The following is a 27,286-nucleotide window of genomic DNA, read 5'->3' on the forward strand; positions in this document are numbered from 1 at the left end:
GCAAAGAGATGAAACCAGATCTGTGGAGAATTGTAACTATGATACTGTACATACAACCCTAAAACCACATACTTTATTATAGGAAAAAGTACAACGATGTGGGAGGGAGGGAGGGGAGAGAAAGCTTGTTCTGTGATGCACAGCTGGCTTCCATGCAATGCACGGTGAAGAAAACCATGACTCAAGCAGAATCCATTAAATGATGGGAGAAAGCGCCTTGACCGAAATGCAGACTTCAGGATGGCTCCGCACCTAGTGCTCCTCATCAGATGAGAGGCCTTCCACCTCATCCCGGTCTCCCCCAATAGCCATCCAGAAAGCTTTGGCCACCTAGAGATTAAAGGCAGGACAGCTGTCACAAGGCAAATACTTGCATTAGGAGTCATTATTATTTTTGTTTAATTATAGATTTGTACAAATAGGGATTAAATACAAAGGGACTGAGAGAGCTAAGACAAAGCCTCTGAAAATCATCCAGGCTGAGTGCCTAAATTTAGCATCTGAGTTTCACTGGGCCATTCAATTCTGAGCAGGGTTAAGGTCTAAATCTGGCAGATCCGACTTCTTCCCACTCACCAAATTTAGAAAAATCAAGTCCCTGTGGCAGCTCTCTCCTCCCTATCAAAAAAAGAGAGAGTGCCTGCCCGGGATGCACACCCATCGCTGCTCTCCAAAAAAAGGGTAGAGTGGGGGCTGCCTTCAGGACTCTGTCCCGTCCTGGTTCTCCTATTATTGCTTCCATTCTGCTTTTACTGTGCCCTCAGCTCGGTCCTGGGCCCGCTTCCCTTGGTACTCTGATCTCCCACGGCTTTCCATACCATCTTTATGCTGATGATTCTCTACTCCAGAAATGTCATCAGGAATGCAGTCCCAGTTCCCAGCCTGATTGTCTGACATGCCCAGTCCTTGGGGTCATCTTTAGCTCCTCTCTCCCCACATACACCTCTCACCCCTAGAAAGTGTCATTTCTTTCTCTATAAAACGCCACCAAAACCCATCCCTTCCTTTCTGAACACGCTAGCAGAACCCTTATCCCACTTAAGACTACAACATCCTGCTCCTCACAGGTCTCTGCGAACCATCTCTCCCCTGCAGGCTTTCCAAAATTCAGCTAGTGTTGCTACATCCCCATCACCCTTCTTTTCAAGTCACTACATTGACTCCCTATCCATTTCCGCATATGGTTGAAGCTCCTCTTACTGACCTAGAGGAGCTTTCACTCCGCAGCTCCTCACTACCTCTCCTCTCTTATCTCTCCCTAACCCCTCCTTGTGAGCTCCACTCATCAAGCAACTCACTCCTAGCTATGCCTCTCTCCTCAAACTCCCATTCCCACCTCCATGCTTTCTACCTTGCTGCACCATAAGCTTAGAAAAAAGTCTTCCTAAATCATACTCCCTCTCTAGCCTTATTCAAATCCAGTATAAAAACCCACTTTTTCATCTGTCTTATTTATTTTAACCATTTTCTTAATAAATTAGATTCCCAATTTTGCTTTGTATTTTTATCTTGATTAGATTGTAAGCACTATAGAGTAGGGACTGTCTTATGTGTTTTTGTACAGTGCTGTATATATTAAGTAGTTTTACAGAACAAAACAACTTAAGATTTGTCAATCTGGGTCAGACCAAAGGTCCATCAGGCCCAGCATCCTGTTTCCAACAGTGGCCAATCCAGGTCACAAGAACCTGGCAGGATCCCAAGGGGTAGAGAGATCCCAAGCTGCTTATCCCAGGAATAAGCAGGGGATTTCTGCAACTTCACCTTAATAATGGTTTATGATGGTTTATGGACTTTTCCTCCAGGAACTTGTCCAAACCTTTTTTAAACGCACCTGCACTAACAGCTTTTACCATGTCCTCTGGCAATGATGCCAGAGCTTAATTATACATTGAGTAAAAAAATATTGTATTAGTTTTATATCTAAATTTCTTTTTATTAATATTCAACATTAGCACAAGAAGAATATAAGCATATTGGGTGCATTGGTTGGATCTTCCCAGTGACAGATTAATTTCCAACCCCACTGATCTCCCCCCCTCCCCCAGAGTTCGTATGTATTCCGTACTTAGTCACAAATGTTCAGGGGTTATCAGAGGTGGTATCGTTTTGTTAATAATCATTCAAAATTAAACTACTCGCCCTACGTGGCAAAGACTGAATATAAGGATTTCAGATCTGAAAAAACATCTCCTTTTTCTATGCATATCCATGTTTTCCACATATTTATTACGAATTTGATTCTTCCACTGTGTAATTGTTGGTGAGCTTTCCCCCAGCCAGCCTTGTAATATAATCTTTTATGCCACTACCAAGACCTTAGCTATCTCAAGCCTTCCCAGTTTTTGTCTAATAACAATTCCATGTAGATTATAAAAAAGGAGCACGCTAGGCTGGAAAGCAAGAACACTTCTGGTATCTGTTGAATGAGGCTGACAACTGCCTTCCAGTACGGACAAAACCAAAAGGTACCTGGCATTACATTACATTTAGGACAGATCTCTGACAATGTTATTTTCATAACAAAAGCCAATTTTTGAGGGAAATATCATAGCATGAAAATTGTATATTGTACCTCCTGCAGTCCCAAATTACATGAGTCTGTATTCTCGTGAAACACTGTGCATATTGATCTTCTGTCAAATTTAGCTCAATTTCTGATTTCCAAGATTGCCAAGTCTTCTCACCCTATATTTGGCTTTTTTCTCAGAGTAAGAGAAGATATAGTATGACAGATCGGATCTTCCCTGCTTTCACATGCCCAATCTCTTACCTTAAGAAAGTGTATGTAATGCTTAAGTTACAAATATGCATAACAATGTATTTTATCCTAATCAAACTCTTGAAAATATTTTACAGTTCCCTCCTCATTCAAAAATTGAGATACCACTCTCAAACCCTGTTTAGCCCATTCTGCAAAAATCCAGTTCTGGGTCTCAGGTATAAATTGCTCATTGCCCCTTATTGGCAGCAGCTGCAAAATAGAGCTCTTTAAAAGAAGCAACGAACAGAAGTATCTAAAAGCACGGCTCAATGGCTTGACCAGTAGGCTACCTTTAAGATTACTAGGCAGAGTCATTGGAGAGGAACGTAAGACATGACTGAGATTGAAAGAGGGAAACAGGTTCTGTTCCATTGTTATGGGAGTATAAAATTAGGTTTCCAATAGCCAATCAGCAACAGGCCACATTATAAATCTTCAAGTCTGCCATTCCCATATCCCCCTCCCATTTCCAGGTCAATTTAACCAATGCCATTCTCCGTTTTGCCTGTTTCCACAAAAGCTTTGCAGCAGTCATTCGAATTGACCTATTTCCCTTCTGGACATAAAACATGGTATCATTTGGAGCATATAAAGCCAACATAACCAGCTGAAGGATATTTACTCTACCAGCCAAAGTGTCCACCATGCATCCATTAGGTCTAATTGTGGCACAAATAGTTCACTCCTTTCCCTGCAGATCTTCATTGCAGAAGAACGATCCAGCCAACTGTTCAGGACACATTTCAAGTGCCTTCCACCAGTATATTATCATTGTTTTAAGATAGGAGTAGCCTGGCCAAACGTACAAAAATAGAATGCTTGTAATAATTTGGGGCATAAACAGTACAAAAGTCTGGGCTTCCCAAATAAAATCCCTTGCCCCTCACTGTCGGCAATTAACTTTGTGTCCTGAAACGACTCTGCTTTCCCAATGCCTTTCTCGTGCCTGATTGCGATGAATACACCCACGGTCTCCGGATGTCTCTTCTGAATCTTTTAAGACTTTATTTCGTTTAGTTACTGAGCACACACCTGAAGCTAGCCATAATCGCTGGTCCATTGCTTAACAAACTACAACATGTAACTTCTGCTTACCAGCCTAGACCCCGACCTCTTGAACCTACCGGTTTTACTTTTTACATACCAACTCCCCTATTATGGTATTGTGCTCCCCTATCCTCTGCTTTCCCTCCCTCCCCTTACCTCCTCCTATCAAAATCATCCAAACTCGCTCAAACATGAGTTAAAGGAAACCTGATTCATCTGTGTTGGGGCCCGTTCCCTGCCGGCAACACTTAAAGCGGATACACAGGTTAACCCCTGCCAGCTTGCTCCTAAAAGCGCATTCCAGTTCATAAAACACTCGAGGCACTGCCTCCATCCTAATGCTTTCGGGTCTGTGCCTCCACCTTGCTTCCTGCCAAGACATGGTTTACCAGTTTTTTGTGCTTTAAAAAATTCCTAGGTTTTCGTCACTGTCTCGAAGAGATGAGTCCCATTATTGTGTGTTACCCTCAAGCTTGGCGGAAACCAAAGCACAATTTGCCCCTGATATTGCACTAATTTGGAACAGATTGGGGCAAAGGTTTTTCTCCTGGCAGCAAACGACGAGATCTTCTGCCCCTCGTATTCCAAAGATCTCGTAGATGAGACTGCTTCAAGATATCTTCTTTGTGGCAACAACTTAGAAATTTCCCAGTCACTGGTCTGGGCCTTCCCTGTGTCCTCTCTATCTGAAGGATGCCTGGGTTTTGATGAGGTCCATTGCCTCGGCAGCCAGGATTCCCCGCAGGTTCCATTTGCTGATGCTCTCAGGGACACCTATAATGTTCAGATTGCTCATACAAGAGCAGTTATATAGATCTTCTAACTTTAGCTCAGTCTTCGTCACCTCCGCTCACACTGCCATGTCTCGTTCTAGGGCCTGCACTCGCTCTTCCGCCCCTACCAAGAGTGTCTTCACCTCTGTTAAGCGCTCGGACTTATCTTTTAGCAGGGTATGCAATTCATTGAAATGCGCATGAATCTTTTTCTAATTTAACATAAATTGCGTTAAAGTTAAAGATGCCACCTCTCCCTTTTCTCCCCGTCCATTGCCGGCAATGGAGGGTTATTGAGATTATCCATCACCTTGCTTACCCTTCTTTTTGCGAATTGGTTTCGCTGCCATTAAGGCTTCCGATTTTGCCTGAGATAACTAAATAAGTCTCTTCCCACTTTACTGCCAGCAGAGATATTTATAAGCCTATATTTTACCACCTGAAGATCAGATGTGCTGCGATACAGGCAGTGAGGCCCTGGAGCGACTGAGGTTCATATCCTTGCGTGCTCACATCATGTGACCTTCCTGTTATTTTAAATGTATCACCTAGTAACTTCATTAATCTGAGTAAAAAAACGATTAATGTTCCACTCCATTCATTATTTCATAGATCTCTATCATATCCCCCCTCGGCCGTCTCTTCTCCAAGCTGAAAAGTCCTAACCTCTTTAGTCTTTCCTCATAGGGGAGCTGTTCCATCCCCTTTATCATTTTGGTAGCCCTTCTCTGTACCTTCTCCATCGCAATTATATCTTTTTTGAGATGCGGCGACCAGAATTGTACACAGTATTCAAGGTGGGGTCTCACCACGGAGCGATACAGAGGCATAATAGTAAAAATAGTAATAGTAATATGGCAGTGGTAGTAGTAATAGGGTAGTAGTAATAGAAACATAGAAATGACGGCAGAAAAGGACGGAATAGTCCATCCAGTCTGCCCAGCAAGCTACCAAAGGGTAGCATATGCCGCGCTGTGTAGGTTACCCCCTTGCTTAGTTTCCCAGATTGGGAAAAGTCAGGGCCCTCATTAGTTGCTGTTTGAATCCAAGTCTCTGTTAACCCTGCCAATGAAGCAGAGAGCAGTGATGGAGTTGCAGCAAGAGTAGGAAGGCTTCTTGGTTACGGGTAGTAACCGCCACACCAGCAAGTCACCCCTATGCGTAGTAGTAGTAGTAGTAATTATTCCTCTCCCGCCCTCCTTTTTTGAACAGAATGGAGGAGGAACTGCAGTCCCCGTTCTACCCCTCCCCCCCCTTTTTTTTTTTTGGAAAGTGGGCGGGAGGAGAGCTCTGCTGTAGGGAATTTTTTTTCCTAAATTATAACTGAGTGGGAAGAAGGGCGGTAAAGACAGTGGTGACCTTAAAAAAAAAAAAAGAAGAATCAGGTGGGAAGGAGAACCGAGGAGATTATTTTAAACATAAATTAATTGGATGGAGGGAAGGCAGTGGGTTTGGGCGGGATTTCTGTCTTAGGGCTGTGTTTAGACATCACCTGCAAACTCAACCCGTTAGGTTTGAAAACTGATCTGAATGTATATCGGCATTCCTCTTCTCGTTTATCTGTATATTTCTCTTCTACTAGGCCTTCTCTTCTACTAGGCCTTCTCTTCTACTAGGCCTACTCTTCTACTAGGCCTTCTCTTCTACTAGGCCTCCCAGCTTCCTACACCAAGCCTCTACAAATGGTACAGAACACAGCAGCCAGAATCCTCACAAACTCTAGAAAAATCGACCACATCTCTCCCATCCTCAAAGACCTTCATTGGTTACCGATCCACTTCAGAATTATGTATAAAACCATCATGATTATCTACAAGAACATCCATCAACACACTCAACTCGACCTACAAATCCCTTTTAAAAAACACACATCAGACAGACCCATCAGGGAACACTACAAAGAATCACTACAGGTTCCACATGCCAAAACCTACCATCATAAATCCTACAGCTCAAGAGCTCTCTCATCAGCAGGTCCAATCCTTTGGAACTCCATCCCACCGGACTTAAGACAAGAACCATGCGCTCCAACTTTTAGGAAAAGACTAAAAACTTGGCTTTTTAAAAAAGCTTTCCCAGATCTGGATTAAATTCCCCACTCATCATCAACATAAACACAAAAGTTAGGAACTGTAAAAAAATTAATCCCACTAACTTCACACGCAGTCACACCAAATTTTTATTATACTTCACAACAATATCATATCTGATCATTTTTCTACACACCTATATTTTATATTTTATAATATTATACATATTTATTAATTGATACAGCTGGTTAAAATGCTAATAGTCGTTCTACAATTCCTTCCCTTTCATATCCAAGTTATTTTTCCATGTTTTTTGTAACTTTCTCACATCCAAAATATTGTTATAATATTTGTTAAGTTTCATACTATATTTGTTGTTGTATTGGGAAATGTTCTTTACTTTGGTACTCTCTGTCTTTACTCACATTGTTAATTGTAAACCGGGTTGATGTGATTCCGATCATGAAACTCGGTATAATAAAAATAATAAATAAATAAATAAATATATTTACCAGGATGAATAATACTAGAAAAATCTCTGCTCCCTGCTCTAATCTGCAACGCCCTTACTGAGTTACAGCTCTAAGTCCTTCTTGGAGGAGAGCTGCACAGACATTGAAAATAAATAAATGCACTATTACTAATAATTAGCATCTACCATCACTTAATGTCAGCAGCAGCAGCAGCAGCCTAATAAGACTACAAACCCCCAACCTTTAGGAGATGAGCAGTCTCCTCGAGTAGTAAACTTGCACACACACAGTGCCCGGTTACTCACCTTCTCTGCGTGCAATTTCCTTTGCTCATGGGGCAGGGTTGCTGCTTTGCCTGGGAGGGGGGGAAAGATTTGCCTTTGTAGTTATTTCTCAGGGAAACCACAAAGTCATCAGCAATAGACACAAACATTGCAACAATTCTGCACAACCCAAGTTCATGCAAGATGTATGTATTAAATATATTCATAATTCTCTGTTCAGCCTCGGTCCACGCGAACGCACCACGTGTGGCAGAGCGGAACGTGCTGCCTCTGTCCACGCTAGCGCCTCACGTGTCCCACAGCGGAACGTGCTGCCTCTGTCCGCGCTAGCGCCTCACGTGTCCCACAGCGGAACGTGCTGCCTCTGTCCGCGCTAGCGCCTCACGTGTCCCACAGCGGAACGTGCTGCCTCTGTCCGCGCTAGCGCCTCACGTGTCCCACAGCGGAACGTGCTGCCTCGGTCCGCGCTAGCGCCTCACGTGTCCCACAGCGGAACGTGCTGCCTCGGTCCGCGCTAGCGCACCACGTGTCCCACAGCGGAACGTGCTGCCTCGGTCCGCGCTAGCGCACCACGTGTCCCACAGCGGAACCTGCTGCCTCGGTCCGCGCTAGCGCACCACGGGTCCCACAGCGGAACGTGCTGCCTCGGTCCGCGCTAGCGCCTCACGGGTCCCACAGCGGAACGTGCTGCCTCGGTCCGCGCTAGCGCACCACGTCACGTGTCCCACAGCGGAACGTGCTGCCTCGGTCCGCGCTAGCGCACCACGTGTCCCACAGCGGAACGTGCTGCCTCGGTCCGCGCTAGCGCACCACGTGTCCCACAGCGGAACGTGCTGCCTCGGTCCGCGCTAGCGCCTCACGTGTCCCACAGCGGAACGTGCTGCCTCGGTCCGCGCTAGCGCCTCACGTGTCCCACAGCGGAACGTGCTGCCTCGGTCCGCGCTAGCGCCTCACGTGTCCCACAGCGGAACGTGCTGCCTCGGTCCGCGCTAGCGCACCACGTGTCCCACAGCGGAACCTGCTGCCTCGGTCCGCGCTAGCGCACCACGTGTCCCACAGCGGAACCTGCTGCCTCGGTCCGCGCTAGCGCACCACGTGTCCCACAGCGGAACCTGCTGCCTCGGTCCGCGCTAGCGCACCACGTGTCCCACAGCGGAACGTGCTGCCTCGGTCCGCGCTAGCGCCTCACGGGTCCCACAGCGGAACGTGCTGCCTCGGTCCGCGCTAGCGCACCACGGGTCCCACAGCGGAACGTGCTGCCTCGGTCCGCGCTAGCGCACCACGGGTCCCACAGCGGAACGTGCTGCCTCGGTCCGCGCTAGCGCACCACGGGTCCCACAGCGGAACGTGCTGCCTCGGTCCGCGCTAGCGCACCACGTGTCCCACAGCGGAACGTGCTGCCTCGGTCCGCGCTAGCGCACCACGTGTCCCACAGCGGAACGTGCTGCCTCGGTCCGCGCTAGCGCACCACGTGTCCCACAGCGGAACGTGCTGCCTCGGTCCGCGCTAGCGCACCACGTGTCCCACAGCGGAACGTGCTGCCTCGGTCCGCGCTAGCGCCTCACGTGTCCCAGAGAAGAAACTGCTGTCTTTATCTAACAGGCCATATTCTCACAGCACTGACCTTTCATTTCCTGCAGCTTTGTAAAGAGCCGACTGAAGTTCTCTAGGTCTCCGTCCCCAGCGGTGAGAGTTGCTAGCTCCTGAATGTCTGTGTCCAGAATGGGATCTGCATTATTAAGAACAGCAGCTGTAAGAAGAGATGGACACCTGTCCTGGGCAGCCCTCGCTGCGGAATCAGGATGCCCAGGGTGGTCTCCGCATGACCTTCTCCTGCCCACCCTCAAAGGAAGGCCTCGCACATCATTTGGGACGCTTATTTAAAGCAGAATTTTAAGTAATCCCAATCATAAAGCACTACTGGATGGGCTGAGGTTTTATTTCTTTTAAATCCTCTTTTCTGCTAATTTTGAGCTTCTTCACTTCTACTTTGCAGCCGAACATCATTTTGATTCTTGATTGCTGCTAATTTTCTCCCTTCAGGGGATTCAGGGATTATTATTTCATGACATGAAAAATAATTTTTTTTTTTTTTACCAATGACAAAAATAAAGGAATATTTTCTGATCTCAGTGGTTCTTAGCAAGGAGCTACAGCTGTCCATTTCCAAAATCCTGGTTTGCTTACTCTCAGCACAGCTGGTGCCTGGCATTCACATCTGCCTCCTCCACTCCATGCTCCGTGCCACCAGGCAGGATCCCAAGGGGTAGAGAGATTTCAAGCTGCTCATCCCAAGAATAAGCAGGGAATTTCTGCAACTCCACCTTAATAGTTGTTAATGGACTGTTCCTCCAGGAACTTGACAAACCTTTTTTTAAACGCAGCTATACTAATAGCTTTCACCACATCCTCTGGCAATGAACTCCAGAGCTTAATTATGCGTTGAGTAAAAAAAATATTTTCTCTTGTTTTAAATGTGTTCCCCAGTAACTTCATTATGTGTCCCCTGGTCTTTGTACTTTTCCAAAGAGTAAACAACTGATTAACATTTACTCGTTCCACTCCACTCATTTTATAGACCTCTATCCTATCTCCCCTCAGCCGTCTCTTCTCCAAGCTGAAGAGTCCTAACCTCTTCAGCCTTTCCTCATAGGGGAATTGTCCCATCCCCTTTATCATTTTGGTTGCCCTTCTCTGTAACCTTTTCTAATTCTGCTTTTGGCTTTGTGCATACGATAGAGAACAGCTGGTGACTGGTGGAAGAGACTGATGGCCGCTGAGATGATCTTGGTTCTTAACGGTAATCAATAAGATAAGACAGGTACATGTCTTGCTCCCCCTCCCCTCCCCCACACCGAGCTGCTCACCTATAGTGATGTCCAGGCGCGAGTCAGTGGTGCTTGCTGCGTCTCTGCCGTTTTCTTGACGGGACTCTGCCAAGCCTCCTGTGGCCGTGTGGGACTGCTGCAGTACAATTCACAAGTCACATGAGACAGAACCGGTACCACAGCCAATGCCAGGCTCCCTCGCTGGTCCCATGCACCATGTGCGATCAGCCCCAGTGCTTGAGGCCTGGAAATGGATTAAGCTAACCCTTCTTGTGTTCTGCATTTCCAGCTGAGATTTCACTGGCTTTGAGTACTCAAGAGGTAGGAATTCAATGACTGCAATTGTGACAAGCTAAGGGGCCGATGCAATATTATTCACGGAAAGCGGGCGCTGACATTTCAGCGCTCGCTTTAACCCATGCATGGCGCCTGCAAGGTGGGGGCGCCATGCAATACGCAAATTAGGGGGTGGCGCTAGCAAGGAGGCGCACTGTATTGCATCGGCCCCTAAGATCTGATGGACTTTCAGCCTTCCCAGCTGCAGCAAAGTTTCGTACACAATTACTGGTGGGGTTAAGATACTGATGGTGATGATTGTCCCAATCAATGACATATGGCGTATACAGGGGTTAGGGCTTTCTTAAGAAGATCTTCATTTCTTTTAGGATTAAGAGAGACTTGAGCTCCTGAGCTATCACACCAGAAGCCCCCACTGCATTATGGCATACAAGACTGTCATTTCTGGGTATCAGACATGTCCCTCTAGGTCAGGGATGGTCAAACCTGTCCTGGGACTCCACAGCCAGTCAAGTTATCAGATATGCATGAGAGAAATCTGCATGCACTGGAGACCCAGCACAATTTATCTCCTGCATATTCACCGTGAATATCCTGAATACCCGAGTGTGGGGTCCCCAGCACTCGGGTTTTGCTTTCCGCAGGGTAACTCTGTGTAAAGCAACAAGTACATTGCACCCCCTTCTCTACCTCTGCAGGGAATCTAATCTCCTCCAATAACCAGCTGGCGGCACATGATACCCAGACCCAGGTAGCATTACTTAATAAAAGGAAAGAGAAACTTGCTCACCTCTGCATACTGCTCTTCCTGTGACCTGGCGCTGCGGTGTGCTCCCGCTAAGGTGCTGAGCAGACCAAAGCCTTGATGGTGCTCTGCAGAAGGAAGAGGCCTGAGTGAGCAGCACAGGGCAGAAGAGCTGCTGCAATTACACCGGGCTGCTCCGTCTCTCTAATGCACCCGTGAAAGGAGACCCACCCCAGCAATTTACTGAACTTCACTACAGAAACAATCAACGTCCTTCATGGGGCACCATAAATCAATTACAGATGGACGGGTCTGCACTTTGTGTGTGCAATGACCCAGACTGACCTACCGTTCTTCATTTCCACATTCGACCAGACGTTGGCATTTAAGGCCTGTACAATCCGCTTCACTCCTGTAGTCTCTGGAAAGTCATCTACATGAAAAATATAAACAGTTACTCCGACCACAAGAGCACATGCTGAAAAGTGATTGACGAAAGAGTCCTCAGGAACATGCAAGCTCTAAAGAGTTAATTAAACCTGCTGCCTTCAGGAGAGTCCATAAAAACATAACAAGTTGCCATACTGGGTCACACCAAGGGTCCATCAAGCCAAGCATCCTGTTTCCAACAGTGACCAATCCAAGTCACAAGAACCTGGCAAGTACCCAAACATTAAATGGATTCCAAGCTACTGATACCTGCAACAAGCAGTGGCTATTCCCTAAGTCAGCTTGATTAATAGCAGGTAATGGACTTCTCCTCCAAGAACTTATCCAATCCTTTTTTAAACACAGCTACACTAACTGCCCTAACCACATCCTCTGGCAACAAATTCCAGAGTTTAATTGTGCGTTGAGTAAAAAAGAACTTTCTCAGATTAGTTTTAAATGTGCTACTTGCTAACTTCATGGAGTGCCCCCTAGTCTTTCTATTATCCGAAAGTGTAAATAACCGATTCACATCTACCCGTTCTAGACCTCTCATGATTTTAAACATCTCTATCATATTCCCCCTCAGTCGTCTCTTCTCCAAGCTGAAAAGTCCTAACCTCTTCAGCCTTTCCTCATAGGGGAGCTGTTCCATCCCCTTTATCATTTTGGTAGCCCTTCTCTGTACCTTCTCCATCGCAATTATATCTTTTTTGAGATGCGGCGACCAGAATTGTACACAGTATTCAAGGTGCGGTCTCACCATGGAGCGATACAGAGGCATTATGACATTTTCCGTTTTATTCACCATTCCCTTCCTAATAATTCCCAACATTCTGTTTGCTTTTTTGATCGCCACAGCACACTGAGCCGACGATTTCAATGTAATATCTACTATGACGCCTAGATCTTTTTCCTGATAGTAACTCCTATTATCAAATCTAATATCATGGTTTATTTTTCCCTCTATGCATCACGTTGCACTTGTCTACATTAAATTTCATCTGCCATTTGAACACCCAATCTTCCAGCCTCACAAAGTCCTCCTGTAATTTACCACAATCCGCTTGTGATTTAACTACTCAGAAGCAAAAACCTTCCCTCAGCACACAGTTCTCCGATTGGACTGTGGAGGTCAGAGGGCAAACAGGGAACGCAAGCCAAAGCCGGATTAATGTTAAGTGTTGGAAGCATTTAGTTATCTGGAAATGTTTCTCTCTTTCGTGCTTCTGCGTTAAAGGCACAAAGCTGGAATGTAATACAAACAGAGAAACCTGTAAACCCAAGGTTTGATCCCACCTTTTTGATTGGGGGAGCCAACCAAGCTCCACCATTCATAATAGTGAAACTATATTAAAAAAATGAACAAATTTCAGAAGCGCCAATGAATAGAATATCCAATCATTTAAAATTCACTTAACTGTTTTAATATTTCCCCAAAATAAAACAGCTGACACATCAACCACCACCCAAAAATTAAAACTAGTAAAGAGTAAATAATCTCCCATCCTCCATACCTGGGATCTTTTGATGGCCAGGCACCCTGAGGATGTTGTGGAATGGGAGCAGGATGGCCACAAACTATCCTCTCTCTCTCTCTCACACTCGCACGTGCTCATTCTCTCAAACATTCTCTCACATGCTCTCGCAAAAACACCCAGGATGGGACTCACTCTATCATACACCCAGGCAAGCGCACACTCCCTCTCACACGCACACAGGCAGGCAAGAAGGTACTCACCTGCAGGCGCTGTCACATACACACACGCGCAGGCAGGCAGGAGGGTACTCATTTTCAGCACTGGCGGCCCAGCTGGACCTGTTTTTGGAAGATTGCAGCCTTGCCACATAGGCTGCTTCCTCCTCCTTGCCTGTTGGCACTGAGGAGGAGGAGGAGGAGTGGCCTGAGCACTGCAAAGCTGCAATCCTCTAGCAGCAGGGAGAGTGAGGGGATCGCAGCAGTGGCGGAAAGGACATAATGTGCTCTCCTCCTGCCATCATTCCGAGCTGTATGGACCCCCCTGCCTCGTACTCTGCTGCTTTCTGTGCTTTCCTGTATTGCGCCAGTAACTAAGCTCTAACCTCTAGTGAATAGCATGCGACCACCAGTCACTACAACTTCAAGTCTCTTTTATGCAATTTTACCACAGAATTTTGAAATATGTGCATAGAATTTGCTAACTCTTGCCACAAGAAAACGAGAGCTGTGGATCGTATGTGCTGCAGTCTATTATAGAAGATGTTGCCTTCACAGTGCAGTGACACTCACACAGTAAGAGGCACCATCCCCACCCTGTCTTCATGTCCATCACCAGAAAATGAGATGTGGTGGGAGAGAAGCGGTGTGCTCTTGGTGCAGCGCTGTGTGAAATGCCTCCATGGCCAGCTCCTTCACTCTACATCTGCTTTCTCTTCCCTTGTACAAGTTTCACACAGGGAGGGTGAATTTTACAAAGAAAGCCTGCCATGGATAGCATCACCAGGTTCCCAGGAACTGAGCCAGCAGTACCACCAAAGCACTGCAAACTGTCCCAGACCTGTGCAGCCATCGGGTTGGCTTTCTTGATGACCATAATTTGCATATCTGCTGAGATACTAACCGGTTAAATAAGAGCTCAAATCCCATGCCACCCCAGCATGCACAGCTGTACAGTGAGATGGGGAGGGCTGGCATGCACGGATTGCACTATATTCCGTCAGTCACTGCAGCAGTCCACCACCAAGGCAGAACAGGGTAAAAATCACATCCACGAGTCTTGGTAGGCTGTGGGACCTTCTAAAGGACTAACCCAAAGATGTTTGTAATACTGGAGTTTTGGAAACCTCATAGACCTATTTTGCAGACGATCTCCACAACCAGCAGCAACTCACCATCCTCATCAGGAGCATCCTCTGGACTCAGCTCCACTAGCTCAAAGCCATGCTTGATGCACCACTCCTGGGCTTTCTGCCGGCTCACCCCTGAAACACAACCAGACAAATAAAGACATCACCCAGCTCACTTTTTACTTAGCAAGAGCAGAGTCACCAAGCCAAGCAATAGCCTTCTCAGAGGCTCAGTGACGTTCCTGAAGTGCTCCCTGCAGCTCAGTCAGAGGACGCTCCCCAACAATGTAAGTCATAGTTTGAACGTCCCCACAGCTGCAGGCCGGATAAGCCACAAGATCCTGATGATATTCAATACCAGTCCAGAAATGATTTACAAGATCCCAGTCACTGGAAGATTGAAACCTGATGGATGAACAGTTGGTGTGAGATTATGACGTGGATTTGCTCGCCAGTCCTCCAACTCACTGCCCGTACTTCACTCAAAATTGCAGCAGCTGCTTAGAGAAAGATTACAACAGGTCTAACCAAGTCCAGCCTTCATCTGTCTAACACCTCTCGCTATATAGTGTTACTATCCTAAAAAGTTTGCTGGGCAGACTGGATGGGCCATTTTGGTCTTTATCTGCCATCAATGACTGTGTTACTATAACCCATGCATCTGGCCCTAGCATCAAGCTCCTATTCCAAATCCAGCATGATGCCCAAGGACAGAATACGCAAAGCAACAGACGTTAGTGAACAATAAAGAGAGAAATAAACTTCCAGAGAAAAGCAAGATTATCCTTACAGAGCAAAACCAAGTACAGGGCAGAGACACCAGCTACATCGTGCAGTGTACAGTCAGAAAAATCCATTCGCTGTTTATAAATTAGGAGCTGCCAAAAGGAAAAGTCCCTAGAAGGTAGCCAATCAACGAAGTCATGCACCAGGAAAAGCCAACAGCAAACCCGGGTATCTCCAGCAGCAAAGAGGTGGCAATCGTGCCCTTGGACCTCGCCCCTTCCCAAGGATATCTTGAGGAAACCACAACAATGCAGGGCCTGCAACGCAATCCTACAGAGAAAGCCATAAGGAACTCGATTTGTCCTTCCTGGAGGAAAAGGGGTATGAAACCAGGAGAAGGAGCAGTTTCCTGCAGGCAGCCAAGTTTGAAGGGCTGACAGCTGGGCAGACTGTGGGGGCCACACGGTCATGATCTGCCAGCATCTCCTGTGTTCACGTGTGTGTCTGGTAACTGAGGTGTCACACACTACATACCCTCTAACTGGGAAGAGAGCCGATGATCCTACTGTAACAGGCCACAACGTTAACTGAATGAAGCAAAGCCAGAGGCTCGCAGCTCGTTCACTAAAGAGCCATAGTTGGAAGGAGGTTTTTGGCACAATGGTAAGTAGGTCAGAGTGCGCCAAGCGGTACTTAAAACAGTACTGAGTGCTAAATGTGCAATGGATGGCTGCTGTGCTTTCCGAGGGAGCTGCATATTCTCCAGAGAGCGATGCTAAAATAGTGCAGCAGGATGAGTACACTCTGCAGTTTCTCTTTCAGAGCAGGGCGCAGGTGCTCTGGAACCCTCTCAGGATGTATGAAATGTGGTCCCTGCACTATCTGAGTCCCACGTGTTGTGCTCACGCAGAGATGTATGAATGAACAAGTGCAGTCCGTATGCTTGCATCACTCGTCTTTGTTTCTGGGTATTTAATGGTCTAACTCTGCTACTGCATGCATCACAGCGTAATAAGGTACACAAGTTAACCCCGAGGACTATCTTACCACTCTCGGATGCTCTGTCACACACCAGGATCAGCACGTCAGGGAGCCATTCTTCGGTTAAGGGGAGCCAGGCCGAGACACTGTCTAGCCCAGATTTCTGGAAAACAGAAAAGAAGAGAAGTTGTAAGGTGCAGACATGCAACACATTTTGCAGGAAAGCAGGACCCCTAGAGAGGATACCCTCAGAGGGAAGTCCCTAGAACCTATAAAAAAAAGACTGAACACGTTATCAGGGATCCTTCTCCTGATCTTCTCTGCCTGCTGCATTAAGAGAGGGTCTCGGAGGTTTCCACAGTCAGTCTCCTTGATTCACTAAGGGATTTCATCAATTCTGTGTACGGAAAGTCCTGTTCCCCTCATCTTTGCAGACTTGAGATCTGATGAGTGCAAGAAAGAAGCCTGGAATCTACCAGCAAGGACTTCTCAGTACCTACCCCTCGTCTCAGCCCAGCTCCTAGTGCACAGGTGTCAGCCACACTGAGACGCAGGGAGGATCACGTCCCTCCCAACCCTTAGGAGGCTGAGTCTGAAGCACAGCGGGGCTCACAGGGAAGATCGCACTGTACCACTTCTCTATATTAAAGGAGGGCTTAGTCCCAGTATTGTCACCAATACTAAAATCACTGCTGTAAAGAAAAGAAGAAACATTCTCTTACTATTGTGCTGTCAAAATAGACGATAAATGCCTGGAGGGAGTCTGCAATCTCTGGGGTGATGGAGAAGCTGTTGGGTGCCACGCAGAGATTAATAGTGGCTGAATAGTACTTATTGTCTATGGTCCATGGGTAGAACGTCACATCACCTTTCACAGACACATTTACAGGAAGCTCTTCTCCACCAATGATTTCTGCAAGAGAAAATTATTAAATAAGTATAAGGGATGTGAAGGAAAGCAGGGGAGTGCCGCAAGGCAGCAGTGAGGTACGTTAGCAGAATTGTCTGTGTGGGTCTCAGTACAGGAGTAGCAGGGGATGCTGAGAGCAGGAGTGGGGTGGGGAGCTCAGTATTGAATAGCAGGGAGTGCTGGAAGCAGGAGTGGGGTATATTAGCAGAGCTGTGGAGGGAGGTTCTCAGAACTGGAATAGCAGGGGATGCTGTGATTAGGGGTGAGGTGTAATGGCAGAGCTGTCTGGGTCTCAGTACAGAAGTAGCAGGGGGTGGTGTGAGCAGGAGTGAGGTGGGGAGCTCAGTATTGAATAGCAGGGGGTGCTGTGAGCAGGAATAAGGTGTGGGGGCTCAGTATTTTGTATCTGAAGGAGAGACCAGTGCGGAATCAAAATTTCATCTGCCACAATTCTAACTAATCCTTCCGATGGTCCGATAAAAGCTCGCAGACTGCGGAGAATCCAATATTTTAAAGAGCAATGGTATGGAGTCAGCCCTGGTACCACTGCAGTCGGAGGGTTCCGAGCTGGAGGAGGCAGACACAGGGGGAGAGGGCACGGGTGATGCCACTTATGACAAGGTAAAGGTTGAAATCGGTTCTCTGTTGCCAGGCAAACGCCTCATTATTATAGAGGTTAGTCTGGTCCTGGCACTGTAGAACTGAGCCCAATCCAACGTGCTGGAATGAGAAAATCTGGGCCATTTTGAGGAGGCAGGACATCAATGACACATTCTAGGATCTGCTCATTGACTCCACCGGCTTCCAACCATCTCCTTAGCTCCTGTTATAACCACAGGGGATTATTTCCTCCTCTTTGCTTCTTTTTACCACCCCTCAATTCGTTGCGTTCAGCCTTCTCTTCTCCAAGCTGAAAAGTCCTAACCTCTTCAGCCTCTCCTCATAGGGGAGCTGTTCCATCCCCTTTATCATTTTGGTTGCCCTTCTCTGTACCTTCTCCATCGCAATTATATCTTTTTTGAGATGCGGCGACCAGAACTGTACACAGTATTCAAGGTGCGGTCTCACCATGGAGCGATACAGAGGCATTATGACATTTTCCATTTTATTAACCAGTCCCTTCCTAATAATTCCCACATTCTGGTTGGACGGGTATCCGTTAGAAGTTAAATGCGAAGTTAAGATTTTGGGGATAACTACAGTCTCTGAGCTTAGGATGCACCCACACATAAGCCTTTAGAAATGCTTTTCTGGCAGTTGCAGCCATGCCCATATTTGCCTGCTGAATATCCGGCTACTGTGATTCAGGCGCTGATTCTGGGCAGCATTGATTACCTCAGTGAACCCCCGTGGGGCTGGAGATAAAACTATTTACTAGGACTGCAATTTGTACAGAATATGGGTTTATAGGATCCTGTTCCTCCTGCTCTGGAGAAGCTGCATTGGCTCCCCCTTGACTTTTAAAATTCTTTCATGGGACCAGAGTTATGTATTCTGAACATCTCTCGCCTACACTGGCTTCCTATTAGTTACCAAATTAAATGCAAGATCTTTAGTTTGGTGTTTAAGGCTTTACAATCTGTTCTGCTCTATCCGTGAACTCCCTCCTCTCAAGCTCCACCTTAAGGGACTCCAACTCTCTCCCTAGCTGCGCCCAATTGCGGAACACAGTGTTTGCCTTTTAGAAAGAAGTAAAAAGGATTCTGTTTGAAGAAGCTTATCTTCAGACGGTCCGGATTGCTAAGTTATCCGGCTAACTTTGGAGCTATATTTAATATACTGGCTAAGGTTAACCAGCTAACTTTACCTTGAGGAATCTCCCCCCAGACGCTAGCTGGCTTAGTTCACCAGCTAACCTAGAATAGCCGGCTAACAGCTCCTCCCCGTTTCACCTCTGGAGCTCCTTCTAGCCAGCTAATAAGTGCCCGTATCTTCCTTTAGCCAGCTAATAAGTGCCCGTATCTTCCTTTAGCCAGCTAATAAGTGCCCGTATCTTCCTTTAGCCAGCTAATAAGTGCCCATATCTTCCTTTAGCCAGCTAACTGCTGAGTGTCAGATAAACGCTTCTGAGCCTGGATCACTTAAAGCAGACGTTCCCGAACCTGTCCTGGCCAGTCGGGTTTTCAGGATACCCACACTGAATATGACACAGATTTGCAAACAGTGGAGGCAGTGTATGCAAATGTACCTCATGCATATTCATTGCGAATATCCTAAAACCTGCGAACCAGGAAAGCCAGGGGTCAAATCCCACTGCCGCTCCTCGGGACCGCATTACAGGCCGATTCAGTAAAAGTCACGGCCGAGCGGGCAAGCGCCCGCTCTCCTGGGCGTGCGATTCAGTATTTAAATGGAGGGCCCGCGGTAAAAAGAGGCGCTAGGGACACTAGCGCGTCCCTAGCGCCTCTTTTTGGACAGGAGCGGCGGCTGTCAGCGGGTTTGACAGCCGACGTTCAATTTTGTCAGCGTCGGTTCTCAAACCCGCTGACAGCCACAGGTTCGGAAACCGGACGCCGGCAACATTGAGCGTCCGGTTTTCAACCCGTGAGCCATGGGCTGATTTTATTTATTTATTTATTTTTAATTATTTTTAACTTTTGGGACCTCTGACTTAATATCTCCATGATATTAAGTCAGAGGGTGCACAGAAAAGCAGTTTTTACTGCTTTTCTGTGCATTTTCCCGGTGCCGGCAGAAATTAACGCCTACCTTTGGGTAGGCGCTAATTTCTGAAAGTAAAATGTGCGGCTTGGCTGCACATTTTACTTACTGAATCACGCGGGAATAGCTAATAGGGCCATCAACATGCATTTGCATGCTGCGGGGCTATTAGTTTCAGGGGGGGTTGGACACGCATTTTCAATGTGCTATTACCCCATACTGAATAAGGGGTAAAGCTAGTGCGTCGAAAATGCACGTCCACATGCTGGTTAACAGTGTACTGTATTGGCCTGTTAGATTGGGAGCCCTCTGGGGACAGGGAAATACCTGCAGTACCTGAACGTAATCCTCTTTGAAGTGCCTGAAAGGGAGAAATAAATTTAAAAAAAAAAAATCTAGAGAGTTATGCATCCCTATCATGTTTCCTTGCTTAACTGTGTGGGTTTTCCAGGTCCATGGTCACCCTGTAAACACCCTCCGCTCCCCAGAAGTGCCACGGTGAAGGTGTGCAGCACAGCCGCCACGTTGAAATGCATCTTAGCTAGCTGGAGGAGTTGCTGTCTAACTTGACTGAGGCTTTCTGAACCCACAATAACAGGTCTCTCCTCCATACAAAGTATTTTTCCTCCGGCCACGTGCATGATCTCGCTCCTGGCATTTGCCAAGAAAAACAAAGCTTCTCCAGGAACCCGATCTAGCGGAAGGAGTAACTGTGTGTATTTTGGTGAGTGCTGCGGAGAATAATCCTAGGCTGGCTCTGTTTTCTTAGTGATTTAACATCAGAGTTCAGGAGACCAGCAGATGTCCTCCGTGTCCGCTGGGCATTAGCTGAAGCACTATGGACTTCATCTCAGCATCCTGGACCATGAAATCAGCTTTGGCCACACCCCTGGGTCCTAACCAGAAGGCTGCAGCGGAAGCAGAGTATTGTGGGGAACTTAAATATATGATCAGGAATGCTTGCAAAGCTTCTCTAATTCCTTCTTACTACGTTGGTTTATGCAACCAGGACCCCAACTTCTCTAAGCGAGCTCTTGTGGCGAGTAATTTTTGGTTTTGAGTTTGCTTTTCTGGGTGGGGCCCTGGGATGTTAATGTCCATGTCATTCTTGTTTGCAAAAGTTAGTGCACCAAGGCAATTGTTTTAATTTGTATTTTAATAAAACAGAAGAGCCCTCATGCAAAGACAATCCACTACCATACGTAATAACAAACAAAAGAAAATAATAAATACATAAAAAGATCTAAAGGCCACAACTGGGGGGGGGGGGGGGGGGGGGGGTGTCTAAATGGAGAAAAGAAAGGTGAAAAAAAGCAGAAGAATAAGATGCACCAGTTTATTCCGCCCAAATCATCAATGCACAGTTAACGAAAACCAGGACGAGGCCCTTGAAGAGCTGGAGTTGAAGAGGTTTTCCTAGGTTTTCTTCTAAGAAATCGATAAGATGGTCAGGATCAACAAAAATCCATCTATTGCCTTGATAGTCCGCAATACACTGGGGTGGAAATGGAAGGAAAAATGAAGTGACTCCAGCTTCCCAAAGCTGCTGTGGTAGAAATCTTTTCCTAATATTCTGCCGGAAAAATCAGAACAGGGCTGTCCCAGAAAAGGACCCAAGCGTCAACTCCCTAGCCAAGTCCAGAACAAAGGAAAGCACCGAGGTTGCTTGAATTATCGCATCTTCCAGCTGTGAATCCAGTCAATCCGTCAAACTGGGCAAGGGAGGAGTCAAAATATGCAAAGCCTCCTCCTCTGCAACCAACGGTGGTAAGGACCTAACATACAAACGTAAGTGGTGGGACCAGTTCTGGAGAAACGGCCGTAAATCGAGAAAATCCTTCACCTCCCAAGAAGGCATTGGCTTAATCTGAGGAAACTTAATTATACGAAAGTTCCTGTACCTTTTATTTTTTACTTTATATTTACTGCATTTTTAATCAGAGCAAAGATAACTTGCAAAAAGAAAATGAATTGCATCTTCATCAAGAAACGAGGATATTCTCTGCAGAAAAGAACAAAACCGGATACGATGCCAAGCCCCCAAAGAAAACAGAAAGCGAGAACAGAAAAAAAATTAAGACGACATCAGGACACCACTTAACGCGCATCAGACTTCGATACAGGACGTCGGATCAATATTGTGCGCTGCGGCCAGCTCACCACGCAATTGGACGCACATCCATAACCCCCGAAGCAGAACGGGGGATAGCGCGTCCAAAACCTGCGTCTAATTTACTTATACCTAATAGCGCTCATCACATGTAAATTAGCTATTACCCGCCGGCACACATTTTTACTCTCAAAAATTAACGCCTGCCCCAAACGTTTACAGAAAAACAGAAACTACTGCTTTTCTGTAGTTCTTCCGACTTAATACTGTGGCAATATTAAGTTAGATGAACCGAAAAAGGAGAACCAGCAAAAAAAAAAAATAATAATAGTAATAGTAATAATAATAGAAAGTGTCGGCGGCAGTCAGGTTAGGAAAAGGGATGCTCCTAAAATTGAGCGTCCGTTTTCCAAACCCGCTGACAGCCACCTCTCCTGGGCGCCCGATGCCAGAGAGGTACAAGGGACGCAAACTTCTCCCTAACGCCTCCTTTTTACCGCAGCAGCCCATTTAAATATTAAATCGGAGTGCGTCATGAGCGCCCGTTTCACACATGCTGATATTGCATTGGCCTGATTGGGTTGCTGAAGATGTCAATACTTCTGGAGTCTAAAAAGGATTACAATTGTTCTGGTAGAAAAAATACATCATCATCACATCGATATCTAAGCACACATTTGCAGGGGTATCCAAGTACAAAAGAACAACCTAAGGAGATGGCCTTTTGTCTAAGAGCAAGACATTCCTTTCTTCTCACTTGAGTAGTACGAGCAAAATCAGGGAAGACACGAACCAATTGTCCATGAAATAAAGAAGAAACACTTCTAAAATTCTTTTCATAACTTTGAGTTCTTGCTCAGAAATAAAGGAAACCACAATTATCTCTGGGCTTGAGTTCTCTAGAGTAGATAGTCCGCCAATTTGTCCATTATATAAGGAAACGGAGCCCCCCGAGATTGAGAAATATTTGCTCAATTGGCCCTAATAAGAAATAAGCCTTATTAGTAGACGGAACCTTGTCAGGATCAAGATGCATAACCTCTAGAAAATATTTTCTCAAGGTAACGCATGGCATCTCTCTTATTACGTTTGGAAAGTTCAAGAAATGAAGATTCAAATGTCTAACATGATTTTCCAAAGATTCAAACCTCCTAGACAAAGCAAGCCAATCCTTAACAACTCTTGCATTGAAAACCTGCGGTTCCTTTATGACAATCTACATAACTGTCACCTTGGGTTTTAATATCAGATATTTGTGAATCACTGTTCAATTCCATGGTTTCAAGTTTAGTCGATAAGACACCAATCTTCTTAGTACAATCATTTAAAGATCACCCGAATCCCATCAGCAGCTACCAAATTCAGTCTAGGGTTACTACTGCCGGTTTAGTTGGTAAACTGGAAGACTCACCAGAAGAGACCCGCTGTCCACATCATGAACTGACCCCAGTCCTGATGGAGCCATTTCAACCACCATCTTCCGACCTCCTTCAACAGAAGAGGAAGCCAGAAAACCACCTAAGAGTCTTCCATCAGTGGAGATGCATTGTACAGGCACCGAACCACTGCATGCACCCCACCCACCCACTTCAGGTGCCAGGATCGCATCATCACCCGACACCATGGGCCACTGCAGAGCAACATGTCTCTCAGCCAGCGGGAGCCCATGATCCAGGGGGCTGACTGAGGCAGCTCAGGCACTCCTTCACTGCAAAACGCAACAGAGGCTTCAGCCCCGAATTGCACAGTCAAATGTGACAGAAAGGGTATAAAACTGTGCTGTCCAGGTAAAAGGGGATTCTGGAGGAAAAAACCCTCTTTCCCTTTACGTTTAGACGGACTACCCGGTATCTAAAGAAAGAAATGAAGGGTAGGAGAGAGAGCAGAGAGAGTATGTCCTCTTTCATAGTTTCTCAAGGATAAAATATCTTTCACTCAAGGAGTTTCTGATTATGCACAAAATTTTTCCCATTGTTTCAGACCTGATCACGTTGGCCCAAGCTATTTCAGAAAGCAATTTTGAGCTCTCCTGTTAGAAAAGTGTGAAATATATAGATAACGATAAATTCATATTCTAATTTATTTGTCCTCCCTCAGAAGGAGAGAGAGTACTCGTGGGGTATTCAGCACACTCTTCACTTTTTGAATTATCAGTCACTCCTGCCACTGTGTGAGAAAGGGAAGGGACAGAGAATAAAATAGCAGAAACCATCTAAGCAGTTTCTGTTTTAGTGAGCAGACAGACTGCGACAGCTTCGTACATCTTGACAGCCACCTGGTGGAGTCTCACTATAACTGGTGCTGGTAAAGAGCTGCTGTGAGAGCAGGGGACACGCGAGAGTTTCAGCTGCGGGCCCACCGCCATTGGCTTTCAAATCGCTTCTATTCCGCTTTTCTTGGTAGAATGACACTGCTTTGAAATGAAGCACATTTTCCTCGGATTATATCTTTTCAATTAAATAAAAATATTACAAATCACCCACATCACAAGAAAAAAGTTCCAGCTGTTAAATGAATTCAATACATTTTGCTCACAGAAATGTTTTGTTAGGATAAGTTTGGTTAAAGAAACAAAGCAAGCTGACGGCATAGGCCAGAGAATCATCATCTAGGAGGGGTATCTTTAGTTATTCTAGAAGAAGGATTTGGAAGTGGAAAGGGAGCTGAAGATACCTCTGCCTAGGACCAAGAGCATCACCAAAATATCGCAGCGTGTCACCAAATGTCAAAAAAGACATGACAGAACTAGAAAAAGTGCAGAGAAGGGCAACAAATAGGATAAAGGGCTGAAACGGTTCCCTTATGAAGAAAAGCTAAACAGCTTGGAGAAGAGATGACAGAGGTTTAGAAAATCAGGAGTGGGAAGGGACTAGGGGGTATGCCATGAAACTAATTAGTAGCAGATTTAAAACAAATTTAAGAAAGCATTTTTTCAGTCATGGAGTAATAAAGCTATGGAATTTGTTGCCAGAGAGAGTGATCAAGTTGTCTAAAAAAGGGTTAGAACAAGTACTGGAAGTCAGGTCCATTAAGAGTTAAGCAGCCAGGTGGAGAAAGGGATCTCCCCTATTAGGATCTGACCCAGGCTGGCTGCTGCCAGACAGGATGCTGGGTGGGGGAAGCTGGATGGCATTTCTTATGTTCTTATCTGAAAGCTGCAATAATATTTACATTCCTGAAAATCTCCACTTGCTCATAATGCTTCCTTTTGGGGTATGAAAATATTTTCTTATATATATATATATATGTGTGTGTGTATATGCCCTGAAAACCAGGGGGATCCATTTCTACTGTGTAAATCTTTTATTTCACCATTTCTTATAGCCAGTCTCTGCCATTACATTTTGAAGTCTCCTTCACAGAGGCTTCCTTTGTCTGTGCTGTAGTCACACACTGTGGGTGAAGCCAGGATGAGGTTCTAAAAACAGTCACATGAGCCTGATGGGGAAAGGAGGAGTGAGAGAGCCACAGAGGAGACACACATAGGAATGGATGCAGAAAATGAAGAAGTTGTGGTCACGTGGGACATTTCCTATACCAACTGATAAAAAGCTTGATGCTACAAAACTAGACAGAGGCAAAGGAGGAAAACACAAGAACAGCAATACTAATAGAAGTGAGTATTCTGTATGTTGTACAGAGAGAGAGAAGATCCTCAAATAACAAGAAAACATATCAGAAAAATATAGAAATAGCCCCAATTGTCTTAGGTGCCACTGGCCTAATTAAAAACTTCCTAGCACACCTGTACATATTTCACCTCTCGGACTTCCAGGAGGAGGCTCTCTGGCACTAGGCAGAACTAGAAAAAGTATCATTTTTGTTGCCCTTATCTGTAAAGGGGATGTAATGGCTTCCTTATGAAGAACAAAAGTTGTTGCCATACTAGGTCAGACAAGGGTCCATAAATCCCAGTATCCTGTTTCCAAAAGTGGCCAATCCAGGACACAAGTATTTAGCAAGTACCCAAACATTAAACAGATCCCGTGCTACTAATGCCAGTAATAAGCAGTGGCTATTTCCTAAGTCAACTTGATTAATAGCAGTATAAGGACTTCTCCTGGAACTTATCCAAAGCTTTTTTAAACCCAGCTAAACTGTCTTAACCACATCCTCTGGCAATGAATTCTAGAGCTTAATTGTGCATTAAGTGAAAAAGAATGTTCTCCAGTTTTTAAATGTGTTACTTGCTAATTTCATGAAGTGCCCCCATGTATTAACTGAAAGAGTAAATAACCGATTCACATTTACCCATTCTAGTCCTCTCATGATTTTATCTCTCTCTATGGTACCCTCCCTAGCTGTCTCCTCTCCAAGCTGAACAGCTTAGCCTTTCCTCATAGGGGAGACGTTCCATGCCTTTTATCATCTTGGTTGCCTTTTACTCAACCTTTCCACTGCAACTATATCTTTTTTGAGATGCTGCAATCATAAATGCACACAGTTCTCAGGATGCAGTCTCAGCAGGGTATAGAAATGAGACCGCACCCTGGTACAGACATTCTACCTTTTATTCACCATCCCTTTCCTAGAAAGGCAGGTTAAGCCTCTTGAGCTTGGAGAAGAGACAGCTGAGAGGGGAATGATAAAAGTTTATAAAATTATGTGTGGTATGGAACAAGTAAATATGAACCGTTATTTACAATATCAAATAGTACTAGGGGATATTCCCTAAAACCAACAGGTAGCAGATTTAACACAAATTTAAGAAAGTAATTTTTCAGTCAACGCACAAATAAGTTATGGAATTTGTTGCCAGAAAATGTGGTTAAAGGCTAGCAGTACAACAGGGTTTAAAAACGGTCTGGCTAAGCTTCTGACCCATAAAGAATTATTAGCCAGGCAGACTTTGGTTTCTCCACCTCTTAATTCTTGCGGACAGCGACTTTCTGCTGTTTTTCCAGGTGACCCAGACAGACCATGGGTCAGAGGATCGATGGACCTTGGGCTGACCCAGTGTGGCACTTCTTATGTTTTTAAATGGAGACTGAGATTGTACAACATAGCCTTAGGGGTGAGGCTCCTTCCTGGCCAGACAGAACGTGACAGAGACAGACAGACTGTCCCAGAGGGCAGAGACTGCCGAGAGTCCCGGTGGAGCGAAGACAGCGGGTATCTGTACAGCGCTGCGTACGTCGATCAGAGGCCGCATGACCCCCGCGCTGGTACTCACGCTTCAGCAGCTCTTCCCCAGAGAACTCGGCCGCGCAGCTACACAGCAGCACGCAGGGAAGAGCAGCCATCACCGCAGGGCCCGCGGAGACCCGCGCATCACGCACACGACTACTTCCGCCCCGCAGGCCGTCACTTCCGCCCCGCAGCTCAGGAGAGCCCAGCTGGAGTCTCCGTTTCCGCTCTCTAACTGCAATGCAAAGCCAGCAGAGCGACCTGCATCCTCCCTC

The 27,286-nt window shown here is 46.0% G+C and overlaps 1 protein-coding gene across 2 annotated transcripts; it reads right to left on the reverse strand.

The window, feature by feature from the left end:
• Positions 1–51: 51 nt before the first annotated feature.
• On the reverse strand, positions 52–27,263 carry AAGAB (alpha and gamma adaptin binding protein). 2 transcript variants are annotated; one of them, XM_029574293.1, is made up of 10 exons: positions 27,058–27,263; positions 16,926–17,116; positions 16,270–16,366; positions 14,542–14,631; positions 11,591–11,674; positions 11,287–11,369; positions 10,239–10,332; positions 8,996–9,100; positions 7,393–7,442; positions 52–330 (listed from the first exon to the last, which is right to left on the reverse strand). In XM_029574293.1, exons 1-10 carry the CDS (start codon positions 27,125–27,127, stop codon positions 253–255), a joined length of 942 nt encoding a protein of 313 aa, XP_029430153.1. In that variant the 5' UTR covers positions 27,128–27,263; the 3' UTR covers positions 52–252. The 2 variants fall into 2 exon arrangements, with proteins under 2 accessions (XP_029430153.1, XP_029430151.1); XM_029574291.1 differs by having other exon boundaries at positions 10,239–10,335.
• Positions 27,264–27,286: the final 23 nt, after the last annotated feature.

Source organism: Rhinatrema bivittatum, chromosome 13 (assembly GCF_901001135.1).
Source record: "Rhinatrema bivittatum chromosome 13, aRhiBiv1.1, whole genome shotgun sequence".
Taxonomy (NCBI): Eukaryota; Metazoa; Chordata; class Amphibia; order Gymnophiona; family Rhinatrematidae; genus Rhinatrema; species Rhinatrema bivittatum.

What these genes read in the sequence shown, in the direction of transcription:
- AAGAB (XM_029574291.1), bottom strand. Translation starts at nt 27,127, where the DNA reads ATGGCTGCTCTTCCCTGCGTGCTGCTGTGTAGCTGCGCGGCCGAGTTC. An exon ending in GAATGTGGAAATGAAGAACG is followed by an intron (nt 11,370 to 11,590) that starts GTAGGTCAGTCT and finishes TTCCTTCTGCAG; the next exon opens with AGCACCATCAAGGCTTTGGT. An exon ending in GGAAATTGCACGCAGAGAAG is followed by an intron (nt 331 to 7,392) that starts GTGAGTAACCGG and finishes TTTAATCTCTAG; the next exon opens with GTGGCCAAAGCTTTCTGGAT.